Raw genomic sequence first — 16,462 nt, forward strand, 5'->3', positions numbered from 1 at the left:
TCAAAAATGCCTTTGGGTGTCACAATTCTGGATTTTGGTACCAGTCTAATATGGCTGTTGGTACCCAATACTGCCAGAGAATGTTTTGTGTGATACCAACTTCTGATACCAACGTCCATGCCATGATCAAAGTTATACAGATCATACTTTTTCTTCATTCTGATGTTTGAAGTGAACATTACCACTGAAGCTCTTGACCTGTATCTGCATGATTTGTGTTGTGCTGCAGCCACATGATTTGGCTTATTAGATAGCGACATGAATGTGCAGTTGTACAGGTGTTTCTAATAAACTGGATGGTGAATGTATATTTGCATTTATATTTATACTGGCTTACAATTAGGTGTAGTCCTTTCTAAAATATGACCGCTGCATCTCTTTTTAAAATATGGCAGCCATGGCACCTCACTGGCACAGCTTCTGGCTGGAGGGATACATGGAATGTGTGATTATATGATGCCCTGAAATCAGAGGTGGACAGTAACAAAGTACATTTACTTGAGTACTGTACTTAAGTACACTTTTTGAATATCTGTACTTTACTTTTTTTTGGGGGGCGGGGGACTTATGACTTTAACTTCACTATATTTGAAAGACAAATATCGTACTTTTCACTCCACTACATTTCTGTCAAGGTCCTTGTTACTCGTTACTATGGAGCAGCTTTGAAAGTGGATGTTTTTTCTTTTTCTTTTCTAAAACATGATTGTTTTTTTTTGTTTTTCACAGGTGACACTGAGACAGCCTTTCAGTAATCACTAGGGTCACATCACGTTCAAAATCAAGTTCAGTGATTTATCAACAGCATTATTCAACATGATCAGTTGATGTCAGAATGGAAGGAGGCGGTTCTTCTGGGTAATGTACGCACCTAGGGCCCATGAACCTGTGTTTCAGTTTTCTGAAAGGATTAAAGATTGGTTTCATTTTGAATATTTGCTTTTTTTTTTTGCCTGAAACGGAGCACATCACGGCCTACAAAAACTCGCCATCCAACCTGCGGAAGCATATTGAGGGATATAAACGTTTTATTCCAAGAGAAAGCGTGCATTGAAGTTGTTTGTGCTTTTAGAGCTAGTGATAACATTGCAATAGCTATGCAGTCTGGTTAGTCAAATGACTTTCTATCAATTTGCTCGCCAAGTTGCCGTAGCCTTGTCCACGGCTAACGCTAACACATAGCTAGTTAACTTGGACACTGCATGTACGAACAGAGTTACGCTAACATGAATAACATTAACTTATCTGAAGTCCTTTCAGAAATGTGTTTTAGCATAATCTTGCCAAATAAACAAAATGTAGAAGTCTTTCTTTTCTAGTAACATTAGCTACCCAATATGATTTAGTTTGAAAAGACTTTGCTAGCGGCAGCACGGTGGTGTAATGGTTAGCGCTGTCGCCTCACAGCAAGAAGGTCTGGGTTCGAGCCCCGTGGCCGGCGAGGGCCTTTATGTGCGGAGTTTGCATGTTCTCCCCGTGTCCACGTGGGTTTCCTCCGGGTGCTCCGGTTTCCCCCACAGTCCAAAGACATGCAGGTTAGGTTAACTGGTGACTCTAAATTGACTGTAGGTGTGAGTGTGAATGGTTGTCTGTGTCTATGTGTCAGCCCTGTGATGACCTGGCGACTTGTCCAGGGTGTACCCCGCCTTTCGCCCGTAGTCAGCTGGGATAGGCTCCAGCTTGCCTGCGACCCTGTAGAACAGGATAAAGCGGCTAGAGATGATGAGAAGAGAAGACTTTGCTAGCATGTCGAGTGGCGTTTCACTGATTAGCTAGCTTAACATTAAACCACCATGATGGCACAGCATGCGTTCATTTTCTAAATTCACATTTCTGCCTTTGATAATGTTAACACTGTAGCTTTTGTGACCTTGCATAATTACGATAGCTACTACATATTTTTTACCAGTAGCCAAAGAGAAAAACTAGCTAGCATCTTATTGATGATTCTGACACTGCCAGAGCTGTGTCAGAACACTACCATGCTGCTTTGTGGGGGTGGGTAGAAGTGTTAAAATTTAAAATAAATAAATAGAATGACAGTGGATCTTTTTTGTCAGTTCAATTGTTTCATTTTGTAACGTTCTACCGGGCGTTTAATCTACAGGTTCTACAAGTTAGTCAGTAAATCCAGTCGGTTGCTTCAGAGACATTAGGTTTTGTAAGCGTTGTGGCAATAATACAACAATGCGTTGAGAGAAAATGTACTTCGTATTTTTTAAAGCGAATAATTCAGTACTTTAACTTAAGTAAAAATTTGACTGGAGAACTTTCACTTGTATCGGAGTAACATTTGACCAGCGGGATCTGTACTTTAACTGAAATAATGAACTTGGGTACTTTGTCCTACTCTGCCTGAAATGGACTGAGGTACATTCCAAACTATATTTCTACCTCGTGCCCAGTGCTCTCAAGATAGGCTGATCAAGCTTGAAGAAAAAAAAAGGAGTTATCTGAATACATACTTCTAGCCCTCAGGATGTTTGTGTTTACCTGATGTTACCTACCAGTTCAGTCAAGTTCTCAAGAAAAAAGTGACGCTATGATCTTTCACCAATTAGATATCATGTTTCTGATTTGTCAGTCACTGCTTTATTTCACACTAGTATATGGAACAGACTAAAGCAAGTGTGTCATATATTGACTGACTTATAGGCAAGGTGATTAAACAGATACTCTAATTGTTAACACAATCATACACTCTTAGTTATAATCTTGTAAGATTTTTTTTTTTTAAACTGCATTCTTTCAAAAATTCACAAAATTTCCACAGTAAACACAGTCAGTTATTTAATATACTGTGAGATGTTAATCAAAAGCAAATGCATGAAGATCATTTTTGTATTCAGTGTCTCAGAATTGTTGTCCTTAAGATTTGTCTCCAACTCATAGTAGAACAGTTTATATTTATATTAAAATAATCCTACAGGTTCCTTCTTTTAAAGTTTGTTTCAGAGGCAATAATTCTATAGCAGCATTAAAAAAAAAAAAAACAAACCTTAAAATGCGCCAGTGATTTGAAGATGGGGTCGGTTGGTTAGATCATTCACTACCAGAGAAATTCTCCAGTAGGGTTTTGGAAACAGCAGGAACCTGTTGGAGCAGGTACAGAGCACGAAAAAGAAGCTATGCCCTGCTAAAAGAGTCACGGCTGTTTTTCTGCTGCACAAAACAACATTCAGAGCAAGAGGTAAGCTGTTTCCTTGTACTGATCTGTCATGTTTTTATTTGCAAAATCAGTTTAATATCATTAAATTGTTAAAAGTAGTGAATGGAAGTGATTGTATGTTAATGATCACAGTTGTGAAACATACATGTTTTATCAGTATCATCAGATTACAGCACTAAACGCTCTTGGTTTAAACATTCTTAAAACCTTGTGTGTAATCTGAAACTAGGTACAAGGAAAGACTTGAAAAAAAAATAAGCATCTGCATTGCTGACTTGTCAAACTACACAGGATAAAGAAGGAGGGCAAAATTGGGGTAGCGTCTTGAGAAGGACCAAAACTCAAAGATGCACCAGGGTCGCCAGCGTTTACGGCCATGGCTGGAAGATCAGATTAAATCAGGGAGCTATCCCGGAGTTATGTGGCTGGATGAAGTAAGGCTTAATTTCATGTTTTCACAATTGTTACATGTTTTCTAAATGTCATAAATGCTTCTGAACAACATGTATGTCATGTACAGAAGTAGAAATCTGAGGTGCCATAACATGACACCTGATTGATTATACTGTAAGAGGGGTTTCATCACACACACATACAGTACCAAGTAAAAGTTTGGACACACCTACTCATTCATAGGTTTTTCTGTATTTTGACTATTTTCTACATTGTAGAACAATACTGAAAACATCAAAACTATAACATATAGAACATCTATGGGATTATATGGTAAACAAAAACAATATGTTTCATCATTGAATGACGCTTTGCACACTATTGGCATTATCTTAACCAGCTTCATGAAGCAGTCACCTGGAATGTCTTGTCAAAAGTTAATTTGTGGAACTTCGTGGTTTCTGAATGTGTTTGAGAGCAAACAGTAAACAATAATAATACAGTAAATAGCCCTATTCTACAACTGTAGTAATCCATATTATGTCAAGAACTGCTCAAGTAAGTAAAGAGAAACGACATCCGTCATTACTTTAAGACATGAAGCGACTTTTAATTAATAAAAATAAAGAAAAATAATTGAATTAGAGGGTGTGTCCAGACTTTTCCCGGGAACTGTATGTGTCATGATAAACTGAGAACTGTACGATTGACTGACTATACATAGCTCGTTTTGTAAATCATTTCTAATTTACAAAAATATATAATAGGCATGTTGGGTATTTTACAGTTTATCACAACACCTTCAAATGATCAAACAAAACTTCAGCAAAGGATGTCAGATTTTCTAGTTTACGCAAAACAATGTACCAAATACCGTGTTCTCAGATGTTTGCTGTGGTTTTCATCATATGGCCTAAGAGTAATGGAATATAAAGGTATTATATTGGTATTATTGGGATTCGAGAAAACAGAGAAAAAAAAGCATCTCCATAAGCTTCATGCATCTCCTGTCTATGAGCTTCATATTTTTATGAGCCATATTATATCTCAAAAACCTGCTACTGAAAGATCATTTTCAACAAAGAGCTTTTTTTTCTTCGTTTTTTAACCTCTTCAAACTTTAGACTGCCCAGGTCTTCCAGATTCCTTGGAAACATGCTGCTCGACATGGCTGGAATATCGAGAAGGACGCCACTTTGTTTCGAAACTGGGCCATCCATACAGGTGAGAGACAAGTCCAGGCACCAGTGGACACTGTCTCCAATTACTTCTCAGCATGGCTTCCCCAACACATGCAGATACTGTTGCAAACTGTGAGGCCATATGACCGAGCTACAGTATATTAGTCACTTGCTTGAAACTAAATGATATTTGATACATCGCTGAGCTTGATGCACAGTCGTATTTCAGGTTTGTCTAAAACATGGTGATAAGAAATGAAAAAGTATGATTATTACTAGTAAGGTGCAGTAGTGGCTCAACGGGTTAAGCTCTAGGTTACTGAGGGGTTTTGAACCCCAGCACCACCAAGCTGACACTGTTGGGCCCTTGGGCAAGGTCTTTAACCATATCGGCTCAATCTACCTACAGCAACCCCACATAGAAGTGGGAAAAGACGTAAGGAAAAGATTATTACAACAATATAGTAAAAAATTAGGAATGTAACCAAATACAAATGCATTATTCAGAATGAACAGGTAATGCATTCTAAACAAATACAAACATAGATACAAAAATAGCAGAAAGGAAGGTTCAGAAGGAAATCTTATGCTTTAGGTGTGCTTCACGACTATGGTCCAGCAAGATGCAACAGACTGAATGAATGAATGCTGTCAATCAGCATGGTATCTGTTTGTTCCAGAAGCTTCATATCTAACAGCTTGCTTGCACAGTAGGGTGGTCCCAAAATTTTTTTTTTAGGATTTTGTTACGACCACCTTACCTTTTTTTTACATTGCCTAAAAGAAGTTATTGTGCGAAATTTGGTTAAGATTGAACAATGTTTAGAGGTGCCACAAAGCCATTAAATTTTCACTCAAGACACAATATAAAATAATGTGGCTTATTAACTGTTTCATATTAATACAAACAATACAGTAATATAACTTCCTGTGTTCAAAGTAACAATAGCTATTACTTGTCTGTGATTTTCTAAACCCTTCGGTATTATGGGATCTTGTGGAGATAAAAGAACACACTAAGGACTTCCCTAGCAGAAGGAAGCTTTCTCCCAGACCGTTCCTTGGAAGTGGGACCAATTAACCAAACATAATTGTCCTTTCTGGTGTTGTGCTTTGCACCACCGGTACTACTTGTATTACTGTTGCTAGCCATCTGAAAAACATAGAAAGAAAAACATTCACAACTTCATCAGCATATTACGATCAGTGCTCATTGTTTAAGAACCCTTTAGTGCATGAAGGTTAACCTTCTATCAGTCTATAAACTCTTCCTGCCTCTTCTTTTTCATAGAAGTGGCATATTCCCTCTAGAACTGTGACTTTTTGGGAGTTTGAGATCTTCTGTGCAACAGTCTACGCACCAACTAATGTTAATGGCTTAACCCGATTTGCAACCTTGTGTGGCACCTCTAAATATTAACCAATTTTTCTGAAATTTTGCTTGTTGCCTTCTTTTAGCCTATGTAAAAAAAAATGGTAGGGTGGTCGGAATGTTTTGGTAAAAAAAAATTTTTCCCATACATTTCGGGACCATCCTATTGCACATGCATGAAAATAAAAATCTCCCACTTGTGCGAAATTTTTGTTGCATCTTGCAGGAGGTTTTTATTTTCATGCATGTGCGAGCAAGCTGTTAGATATGAAGCTTGCAGGACAAACACACCATGCCGATTTCCAGAATTCATCCATTCGGTCTTTAGTAAGTGCCTGGTCAGGGTCATAGTGGTTTTTGTTTGGAAAAATGACCCCGAAGGGTTGTATTCTGAACAGTATATCATCATTTTTCTTATCATCTGGTCAAGGTGGTACTTGAAATGAAGAAAAACCTAATTGCTCAAGCTCAGTACAATAAACTTTTATCACAAGGACACAATTTAAGTACTTATTTACGTTATAGATGAGTTCTTAAGAGTACTTTATGGTATGAGTGACTCATTCTGTTATTATAATAACTGCTGCTTGGGGTAAATCAGTATGTTTTGTGTGTTATTAATTGTGGCTACAAGGGAGATACAAACCTGGCATAGACAAACCAGATCCCAAGACTTGGAAAGCCAACTTCCGCTGTGCTCTCAACTCCTTGCCAGACGTCCAAGAGCTTCGAGACAAAAGCATCAAGAAAGGCCACAATGCTTTTCGAGTCTATATTCTACTCCCCAACAGCAAATTGCCAAAGAAGAGAAAAGGCAAGTGTTAAAAGCTAATATATCACTTCTTCATTACATTTAGATTTACACATTTGACATTTTTTTTATCCAAAGCAACTTATGAGAGAATATAGTCTGAGTGCCAACAGTTCCAGCAAATGTGCTGATTACAAACAAGTACAAAATGGTGGAAGGGAGAATTAAACACACTCATACACTGACACATACTGTACGAACTCAAAGATCACCACAGCTAAACACCAAGGTTGGGACTAAGTGCTCCTACTCGAGAGTGCTTCAGAATGATGACTTTTATGTAATATGTCATTTTTGTGCCATACTTATTAATTATGAAGTCTGATACAAGTAAGAATTAGTAGGATTTCACCAACAATATCCATGTTTTCCAAAGGTTGGATAAAGCTATCCATGATTTAGAGATAGTGTTATAAAGGCTAGTAAAAAGAGTGAGATCTGAAATTCAAGAGCTGCAACTACAGTAAATGTTTTAGATCCCAGTAGAGTAGAAAAAGGGCATTTGTGATGTTTTTTTTTTTTTTTGTCAATGGTCACCGCAAACTTGTTGATCCACCTTATGTCTAGGGAATACTGATGAAATGTATAAGTTAGTGTACTTGGCCAATAAAGCATGATTCTGATTCAGATTTGGATTCTGATGCCTCCAAATTGTGGCAAAAAGGAAGAATATTTTAAGCCATGTAATGGTTCAATTAAACAAATTCTATTAACCAAATTTCTAACTGAAGATAAAAAGTTTGAACAGTCCAACTTAAAGATGGTGCAAATATAACAAACATGCACTGGAGTTGAGATTTACCCTTCAGTACCTGCTGTCCACTTTCTCCAGTGTCCAGCTTAGACATGAAGGATGGCAGAGTTGGTTTGCCTGCATTACTACCACACACCAGTGCACCTCTGGAAAGGTTTACGGGTGAGCAAAGTGCCATTCGATAGAAACACCACCAATAGCACCAAGATATCAGTTAAACATAAGGGCTGTTCAAACTTTTAAAAAATTGCCTTGAAATTCAACATTTGACTCAAACCATCTGTAAGTTTCTCCTATATGAGAACAATCAATTCTATTCTCATTCTTCTCCAGACGCTTTCTGGAAGTATAAGGAAGATGTCAGAGGTGTTGTTCCTGAGATGTTTGCTAAAAACTGCTACTCCACATTACCATCAGTGAAAGAAGAACACTCAGCTACCTACTGCTGTTCCCCAGCCAATATCAGCACAACAGCACACGGTAAGAGAAATTATATATCAGGCAGACGTATAATAAAGATTTCTTTGGACAGTGCTTATGAATGTTAACTCTTCCACAGAAGTCCAAGCAAATGCAGTGGAAGACCATGAGCAGACTCAAGCAGTGTTAAAGGTAAGAAATTTGACCAAGACATTTTAGCATAGCTCATTGTGAAAATGAACCAATGGTGGCTGGTGCTTTTTAAAATAGAGGAAGCACAAGTGTCTGTTATTGAAGTTATATAGTATCTATATACACTGCCTGGCCAAAAAAAATTTCCCATTTGGAGTTAAATAAACAACTATTTAAAGTGGGTGGCATGGTGGCGTAGTGGTTAGCGCTGTCGCCTCATGGCAAGAAGGTCCTGGGTTCAAGCCCCGTGGCCGGCGAGGGCCTTTCTGTGTGGAGTTTGCATGTTCTTCCCGTGTGCGCGTGGGTTTCCTCCGGGTGCTCCGGTTTCCCCAACAGTCCAAAGACATGCAGGTTAGGTTAACTGGTGACTCTAAATTGACCATAGGTGTGAATGTGAGTGTGAATGGTTGTTTGTCTCTGTGTCATCCCTGCGATGATCTGGTGACTTGTCCAGGGTGTACCCCGCCTCTCACCCATAGTCAGCTGGGATAGGCTCCAGCTTGCCTGCGACGCTGTAGAACAAGATAAGCGGCTACAGATAATGGATGGATTGATTAAAGTGAGTGGCACGGTGGTGTAGTGGTTTGCACTGTTGCCTCACAGCAAGAAGGGTCTGGGATCTTGGGCTCGAGCCCAGTGGCTGACGGAGGCCTTTCTGTGCGGACTTTGCATGTTCTCCCCGTGTCTGCATGGGTTTCGTCCAGGTGCTCTGGTTTTCCCAACAGTCCCAAGATGTGCAGGTTAGGCTAATTGGTGGCTCTAAATTGACCGTAGGTGTGAATGTGAGTGTGAATGGTTGTCTGTGTCTATGTGTCAGCCCTGTGATGACCTGGCGACTTGTCCAGGGTGTACCCCGCCTCTCGCCCATAGTCAGCTGGGATAGGCTCCAGCTTGCCCGCGACCCTGTACAGGATAAGTGGCTACAGATAATGGATGGATGGAATATTTAAAGCCTCTGATTGGATAATTACTGCAGCGATTAATATGTTTCAGGTGGCAACAATTCTTTTAACCCTAACTGATGCAGTGAGTAGCTTCTCATTTCATAAACAACCATACAGGCAAACGTATCCCATAGACATGGAAAAAAGTTACTGCGTTTCAGAAGGGTTGAAATATTGGCCTACATCCAGCAAAGAAAACAACTAAGGAGATTGCTGAAATTACTAGAATTAGGTCAAGAACTGTCGAATGTATTATTACAACCTGGAAGGACAGTGATGAATTGTCCAATTTGCAGAAGAAATGTGGTCAGAAAAAATTCTTGACTGATTGCGATCACTTAAACACTTAGTGAAGTCAAACTGTAAAAAAAAAAATTAACAGTAGAACTCACAGCTATGTTTAATAGTGAAAGTAAGAGCATTTCTACATGATGAGAATTTATTTACAATATTTACCAATTACAATGTGAAAAGAACAAACTATACTACTTGTGTAAAACTGTTATGAATTATGCTTCGGACTAATATTGCAGCTCTGAGCCCTCTATCTGACTGGTGCTGATAGGTTTAGTGATTGGTAGTAGGTAGATGCAACAAGCGAAGAGCACACTGTCCAATAATCATTGAGGTATTTCTTTCTATGCAAAACCCAACCACCCACACTCCCATTCACCCCCTGTGGTGCATGGCATCCAGCCAGGACTCAAAACGATGTATTAAAAGCCTGTTGTTCAAGAAGCGCTAGTCTTTCTTCCCATTAATACACATTGTACTTGAGTCTGCCATGGGAGCCCACAGAAGCTAGGCTTCACTGGGTTTCTCTTAGAAAGGTTCATAATTTGAGTCACTAAAATATTGAATTTCACCAATAGTGGTGAATATCATCACACTTCTATATTTAATATAGAAAGATTTCAACATGCTGCATTTTAGCTTCTTGTGTTGTCTTAAAGCAATGCCCTGTACTACGAACCAGTGGCACCTAGTCGTGATATTAAACGTGAGGTTAAAACCTAATGATATAGCAACAGCTCACACCCAAACCAAGTTAGGCAGCTGCACTCATGTTTTCAAAATTGTTTTAAGTGTGTAATGTATTACTAGTTTCTTGCCATGTTGCCTCTGAATACCAAACATGATAACCAAAAACAAACATGCATTGAGGCGGCACAGTGGTGTAGTGTACAGGCACTGTTGCCTCACAGCAAGAAGGTTCTGGGTTCAAGCCCAGCGGCTGGCGGGGGTCTTTATGTGTGGAGTTTGCATGTTCTTACCATGTCTGTGTGGGTTTCATCTGGGTGCTCTGGTTTCCCCCAAAGACATGCAGTTAGGTTAACATGGGGTGGCCTTGGGTAGAAGTGCCCTTGAGCAAGGTGCCTAACCCCCAACTGCTCCCAGGGTGCTGTAGTATAGCTACCCACTGCTCTGGGCATGTGCGTATCTTCACTGCTTCAGATGGGTTAAACGTAGAGGATGAATTTCATTGTGCTTGAGTGTGCCTGTGACAAATAAAGGCTTCTTCTTCATAACCTTTTTGTTCAAACAACCAAAAATCCCTGCTAAACTTACCATTCAGTTGCCTGTAATTTTATATAACTTTTACCTTGATTGGAAAATCTAGTAGGGGCGGCACGGTGGTGTAGTGGTTAGCGCCGTCGCCTCACAGCAAGAAGGTCTGGGTTCGAGCCCCGTGGCCAGCGAGGGCCTTTCTGTGCGGAGTTTGCATGTTCTCCCCGTGTCCGTGTGGGTTTCCTCCGGGTGCTCTGGTTTCCCCCACAGTCCAAAGACATGCAGGTTAGGTTAACTGGTGACTCTAAATTGACCGTAGGTGTGAATGTGAGTGTGAATGGTTGTCTGTGTCTATGTGTCAGCCCTGTGATGACCTGGCGACTTGTCCAGGGTGTACCCCGCCTTTCGCCCGTAGTCAGCTGGGATAGGCTCCAGCTTGCCCGCGACCCTGTAGAACAGGATAAAGCGGCTAGAGATAATGAGATGAGATGGATGAATGAATGGAAAATCTAGTAGCATGTTTGATTTTAGTTTCTATTGATAGGAATTAATACATTTTTTATGGGTAAAATTAGTTCATATTTTTAAAGTCTTTAGCCAGTATCTCACTGGGCTGCGACAGCTTGCGACAAATTGCGAACGTCATTCGCGAGAGAGTTTCAAAAGTGTCTTGAAACATTCGCGGGGCTTCTCAATTTTCTCACGAGTCGCAAAGTGTCGCTCCTTCGTTGCTGAAATTTTGAACATGTTCAAAAAATTTGTGCGACAAAATTTCTCTCGAAATAGCCGCGAATGTGTCGCTAGTGTCGCAAAGCCATCACGAACCCTTCTCAAGTCAGTTTCCATGAAACAGGAAGTGCGAGTTCAGCCAGTATCTCACTGGGCTGCAACAGCCTGCGACTAGTTGGAGACACAACAATTGCGATAAAATATGCGAATATCAATTCAGTGTGATTCCAAGTGAAAATTGGTGCTAATTCGCATATTTTATCGCAATTGTTGTGTCTCCAACTTGTCACAGGCTGTCGCAGCCCAGTGAGATATTGGCTTTTATTTTTCTGTACAGATGCTTTGCAGAAATGTCTGTTGTAAAAAGTGCTCTACAAATAAACTGCTTCTAAAATGGAATTCTGGGGACATAGGAAAACAGAGTAAATAGTTCACCTCAATTACATCTGCCACTGTATTACAGCCCAAATGGAGATCAAATCTAAAGGAACTTTCATTCTGTGGAATCACCTGACATAGCCATCACTGACAGGGTGTGTGAATCTACAGACTCGGCTAGAAAGACTTCAGCTCCAATCTCTCTTCTTCCTAGCATTCTGTGTCTTTTTCTTATAATCATTATTGTTGGTGGGCGGCACGGTGGTGTAGTGGTTAGCACTGTCGCCTCACAGCAAGAAGGTTCTGGGTTCGAGCCCAGTGGCTGACGGGGGCCTTTCTGTGTGGAGTTTGCATGTTCTCCCCATGTCCGCGTGGGTTTCCTCCGGGTGCTCCAGTTTCCCCAACAGTCCAAAGACATGCAGGTTAGGCCAGGCCCGGCGCCGTGGGGGGGCGAAAGGGGGCGTCGCCCCCTCGTGGCTACAGCCCCGCCTGCCCCCTCAACGGAGACTCAGATCACTTAATTGTTTCTTATGAAAATATAATGTATTATAGACGTATTAATAATTTGCGTTTTCAAATACGAAATATTAAGTGTTTGCGCATTGCACAAAAATATATTTCACATAAATCACTACTAAAAGTGGCACGGTAGAATAAATCTGATTGGTTGTTATGATTCTTACGTTGCACATTGTTACTCTTTCATTGCTGACGCTATGTATCAATCCTAACTACTGGGGACTACTAGTTATTGTGGGTGTATGTGTGAAATGCTGACACAGCCGCGCACACACAGACCTGTGATAAGGACAAGGGGAGGGGTCGTGCGGGCGGGCGGGGGTTTTACATGTACACTTACAAGTGCACTGTCTCTGCAATATCCTGCAATATGCAGTCAGTTTACGGGAGTAGTCTTTACCCCGCCGAATTAAACAAATTCAATCACAATATTGTGAATCCATTTTCTTTCTTTGTAGGCTAAGTTTATCTCCGTTTATGTTGGTGTACGTGTTCATATATGGTCCGCTTTGTGCGCAAATAGCGTAAGAATATGTGTCGTTGACATCACCTCCCATGCAGCGGGGGTGAAAATTCATCACTTCAGAGTGTTTTGTCCCCTACACGCCTAAACTAGGGTCGCGGATTAAGTGGTTAGCGTTGACTTGGTGCGAGTCAGGAAGGCTATTACTGGTGCAGCCGCGGGGTCTGTTGATTTTTTTTTTTTAATTATTATTTTGGCCGCCGAGCCAAGTACCTTAGACTTGCATTGACGTTTTGTTTTCATGCCGCGGAGCTATTTGTATGTATTTTAAATGTAAAGGACTTGCCTGTAGGTTTGTGTGTGTTGTTTTATGTTTGGCATCTTTCCGGTTGTACCGCGTGTCTGTGAGAAAATTGGAGGGGAGGGTTAACAGGTGGGCACGGGGGTTGATAAAGCGCAACTGCCCTGGTAATATGTCACATGATTTTCCCGGACTAAAGCAACCTTCGGGGCCGTGGTTTTGTGGTTGGCGCAGTTAATTGTTTGAAACACGTTGTCAGTCCGCCATCACTATGAAAAATACTTGGCCCCTTGCGATTTCTAATTGCCCCCTTAGGCCAAGTTTACATTAGACCGTATCTGTCTTGTTTTCTTCGCGGATGCACTGTCCGTTTACATTAAAATGCCTGGAAACGCCGGGAAACGGGAATCCGCCAGGGTCCACGTATTCAATCCAGATCGTGTCTGGTCCGGTGCTGTGTAAACATTGAGAATACGCGGATACGCTGTGCTGAGCTCTAGCTGGCATCGTCATTGGACAACGTCACTGTGACATCCACCTTCCTGATTCGCTGGCGTTGGTCATGTGACGCAACTGCTGAAAAACGGCGCGGACTTCCGCCTTGTATCACCTTTCATTAAAGAGTATAAAAGTATGAAAATACTGCAAATACTGATGCAAATACTGCCCATTGTGTAGTTATGATTGTGTTTAGGCTTGCCATCCTTCCACTTGCAAGTGGTAAGTGACTTGCGCACAGCGGCTCAGTCCCAAATCACTGCTCGTGCGCTTCACTCGCGCGCTCTGTGAGCTGCGCAGGGCCGGAGTGCACACCCTCCAGAGGGCACTCGCTGTTCAGGGCGGAGTGATTTGGAGCGCAGCCGCTGAGGAGGAAGCGATGAGCCGCACTGACACATTTCTCAACTTACGTGCCGAATTAGTCTTGTGATTAGCGTATCCGTGTATTGGCGTCACTGTGTGCACGCTAATCGTTTTTAAAAACGTTAATCTGATGATCCGCTGATACGGTCTAATGCAAACCCCACCTTAGTAAACTGTTCCTGGCGCCAGGCCAGGGTTAGGCTAATTGGTGACTCTAAATTGACTGTAGGTGTGAATGTGTGTGAATGGTTGTCTCTGTGTGTCAGCCCTGCGATGATCTAATGACTTGTTCAGGGTGCACCCTGCCCATAGTCAGCTGGGATAGGCTCCAGCTTGCCTGCGACCCTGCACAGGATAAGTGGTTACGGATAATGGATGGATTATTGGTGGCGTTGTGTTTGGCTCTACCAAAGTAAAAACTAATATGCCTTAAGGCATTTGTTAACAGCAAATAAAACTTTTTTTCTTTTTTAAATTTTAACCTTTCAAATATCAGAAGGCTTAGGTCAGCTAGCCCATTTACACCAGCCACACACGCAACTTTTTCCATGCATTTGTTTTAAAATGCCTAGTAGTAGTAAGCCAAGGTGACTAGATTTGAGTTTGGATGTTGTGTCATCATAAACCTTATGACTTCATTCAAGTTGCTGGAACGTGTTCATATTAGCATACAATATCCCCTCGAACAGGGAGCATGCTAACAGTGCAGAAAAAAACCTTTGGAGAGAAAAGACGTCTTTGACGGAGATTTTGGCATTTGATGAAACATGCTAGTGTTTGAGTGCATACTAGTGAGGAAATTTCACTGTATAGGAAGCATAGTGCTACTTGAGAGAACGTACAGTGAGAATGCAACTTACTAGTACCAGGGCATAACTGGAACATCTCAAGTCAGTGCTTAGGACGTCATATGATTCCCCCCCAACTTAGAGACCTGATTCAACGGCTCATCTCATCTCATTATCTCTAGCCGCTTTATCCTGTTCTACAGGGTCGCAGGCAAGCTGGAGCCTATCCCAGCTGACTACGGGCGAAAGGCGGGGTACACCCTGGACAAGTCGCCAGGTCATCACAGGGCTGACACATAGACACAGACAACCATTCACACTCACATTCACACCTACGGTCAATTTAGAGTCACCAGTTAACCTAACCTGCATGTCTTTGGACTGTGGGGGAAACCGGAGCACCCGGAGGAAACCCACACAGACACGGGGAGAACATGCAAACTCCGCACAGAAAGGCCCTCACCGGCCACGGGGCTTGAACCCGGACCTTCTTGCCGTGAGGCGACAGTACTAACCACTACACCACCTTGCCGCCCCAACGGCTTTTATAATGGTTAATTATAAAGACACTTTAGCTTCTGACGCTGATACAGTAAGTTTTTAACTAACTGAAGCAGATGTTGGCATATTAACAGTTTCTGTAGCTTTGAGCAACCCTAACAGAAGTGTTCTTTTGCACTATAGATAGTAGATCACCTCCAGAACACAGACACTTGGGCTCCTTTGCATGAGCATGAAAGAGGCTGGCGACCAACAAATTCCTGGATGGAAGGTCTTTGTAAGTTAGCAATACACAACACCCTTTTATTAAACCTCACATCACAATTGTGATCAGTATTGTGGTTCTTTTAAAAGATCTGGCAATGCTCAAGTGAACTTGTTATATAAACTCAAAAGACATTGTGACTCATCAAATCTGTTCTCAACATTGTTTTGTTTATTTATTTTTTTGGCTGCTGTTATTACAGATGGAACAATGGACTATTCGAACTACCCATTCCAGGCAGACTGGCACAATCCCAACACGACAAGTCAATTTGTCTGAGACAACCAGCAAGATTTGCATTAACAGGATGGATTGTAAACATCACAAAACTGGAATCGAGTACGGAACACCCAACTAATGGACCTTTTTAATGATTTACAAACTATAAGCATGACTACCTGTATATGAATATTAAGAGCACCGAGCAAGTTAAATGATTGGTGTTAAGCTATAACCATTTTTTTTTTTTTTTGGTCACTCTAAGGCCTCAGACTATACTCCTGAAGACCTCTTTTCCGTATTGTCAAGATCAGTTTCTAAAAAATTACTAAGTGGATATCAACTTTGACTAAACGTGACTTCTGCTTCAGACTTTCAGGAAAACATACAGGATGTCTATTCAGACCCTTCCTGTCCAAATGAAGACCAAATGGTGCTTTAAGTTATATTGCCACACTTTATATTCAAACTAATCACTATATTAATGACAATTCAAGTTCCAAATCTTTGTCATTCTGATATTGCTTTTATAATAAAATGTTTTATACTTTAAAATTGTACATTTCTTTCTGACAAACCATGTGTCTACTGAGTGAAATTACAAGCAAGGACCATGAATCAACTTTGGAAAATTGAAATTATTAAATGAATTCTTGCTTGAAGATGCGCCGAGGTGAGAAATAAAGACAAATC

General features: G+C 41.0%; 1 protein-coding gene across 3 annotated transcripts; it reads left to right on the plus strand.

Annotated features, from left to right (window-relative positions):
- The first annotated feature begins 3,101 nt into the window (after window positions 1–3,101).
- irf1a (interferon regulatory factor 1a) lies at window positions 3,102–16,324 on the plus strand. 3 transcript variants are annotated; one of them, XM_060916879.1, is made up of 9 exons: window positions 3,102–3,190; window positions 3,461–3,603; window positions 4,687–4,786; window positions 6,750–6,929; window positions 7,759–7,842; window positions 8,014–8,160; window positions 8,240–8,292; window positions 15,469–15,562; window positions 15,753–16,324. In XM_060916879.1, the coding sequence occupies exons 2-9, from the start codon at window positions 3,517–3,519 to the stop codon at window positions 15,827–15,829; spliced, it is 822 nt and encodes a 273-aa protein (XP_060772862.1). In that variant the 5' UTR covers window positions 3,102–3,190; window positions 3,461–3,516; the 3' UTR covers window positions 15,830–16,324. The 3 variants fall into 3 exon arrangements, with proteins under 3 accessions (XP_060772862.1, XP_060772861.1, XP_060772863.1); XM_060916878.1 differs by having other exon boundaries at window positions 3,105–3,190; window positions 3,399–3,603; XM_060916880.1 differs by lacking the exon at window positions 7,759–7,842 and having other exon boundaries at window positions 3,105–3,190; window positions 3,399–3,603.
- Window positions 16,325–16,462: the final 138 nt, after the last annotated feature.

Source organism: Neoarius graeffei, chromosome 3 (assembly GCF_027579695.1).
Source record: "Neoarius graeffei isolate fNeoGra1 chromosome 3, fNeoGra1.pri, whole genome shotgun sequence".
Taxonomy (NCBI): Eukaryota; Metazoa; Chordata; class Actinopteri; order Siluriformes; family Ariidae; genus Neoarius; species Neoarius graeffei.

Coding starts and splice junctions, on each gene's coding strand:
- irf1a (XM_060916879.1), top strand. CDS start 3,517: ATGCACCAGGGTCGCCAGCGTTTACGGCCATGGCTGGAAGATCAGATT. Junction 8,293..15,468: donor AGACTCAAGCAGTGTTAAAG/GTAAGAAATTTG, acceptor TTTGCACTATAG/ATAGTAGATCACCTCCAGAA. Junction 15,563..15,752: donor TTCCTGGATGGAAGGTCTTT/GTAAGTTAGCAA, acceptor CTGTTATTACAG/ATGGAACAATGGACTATTCG.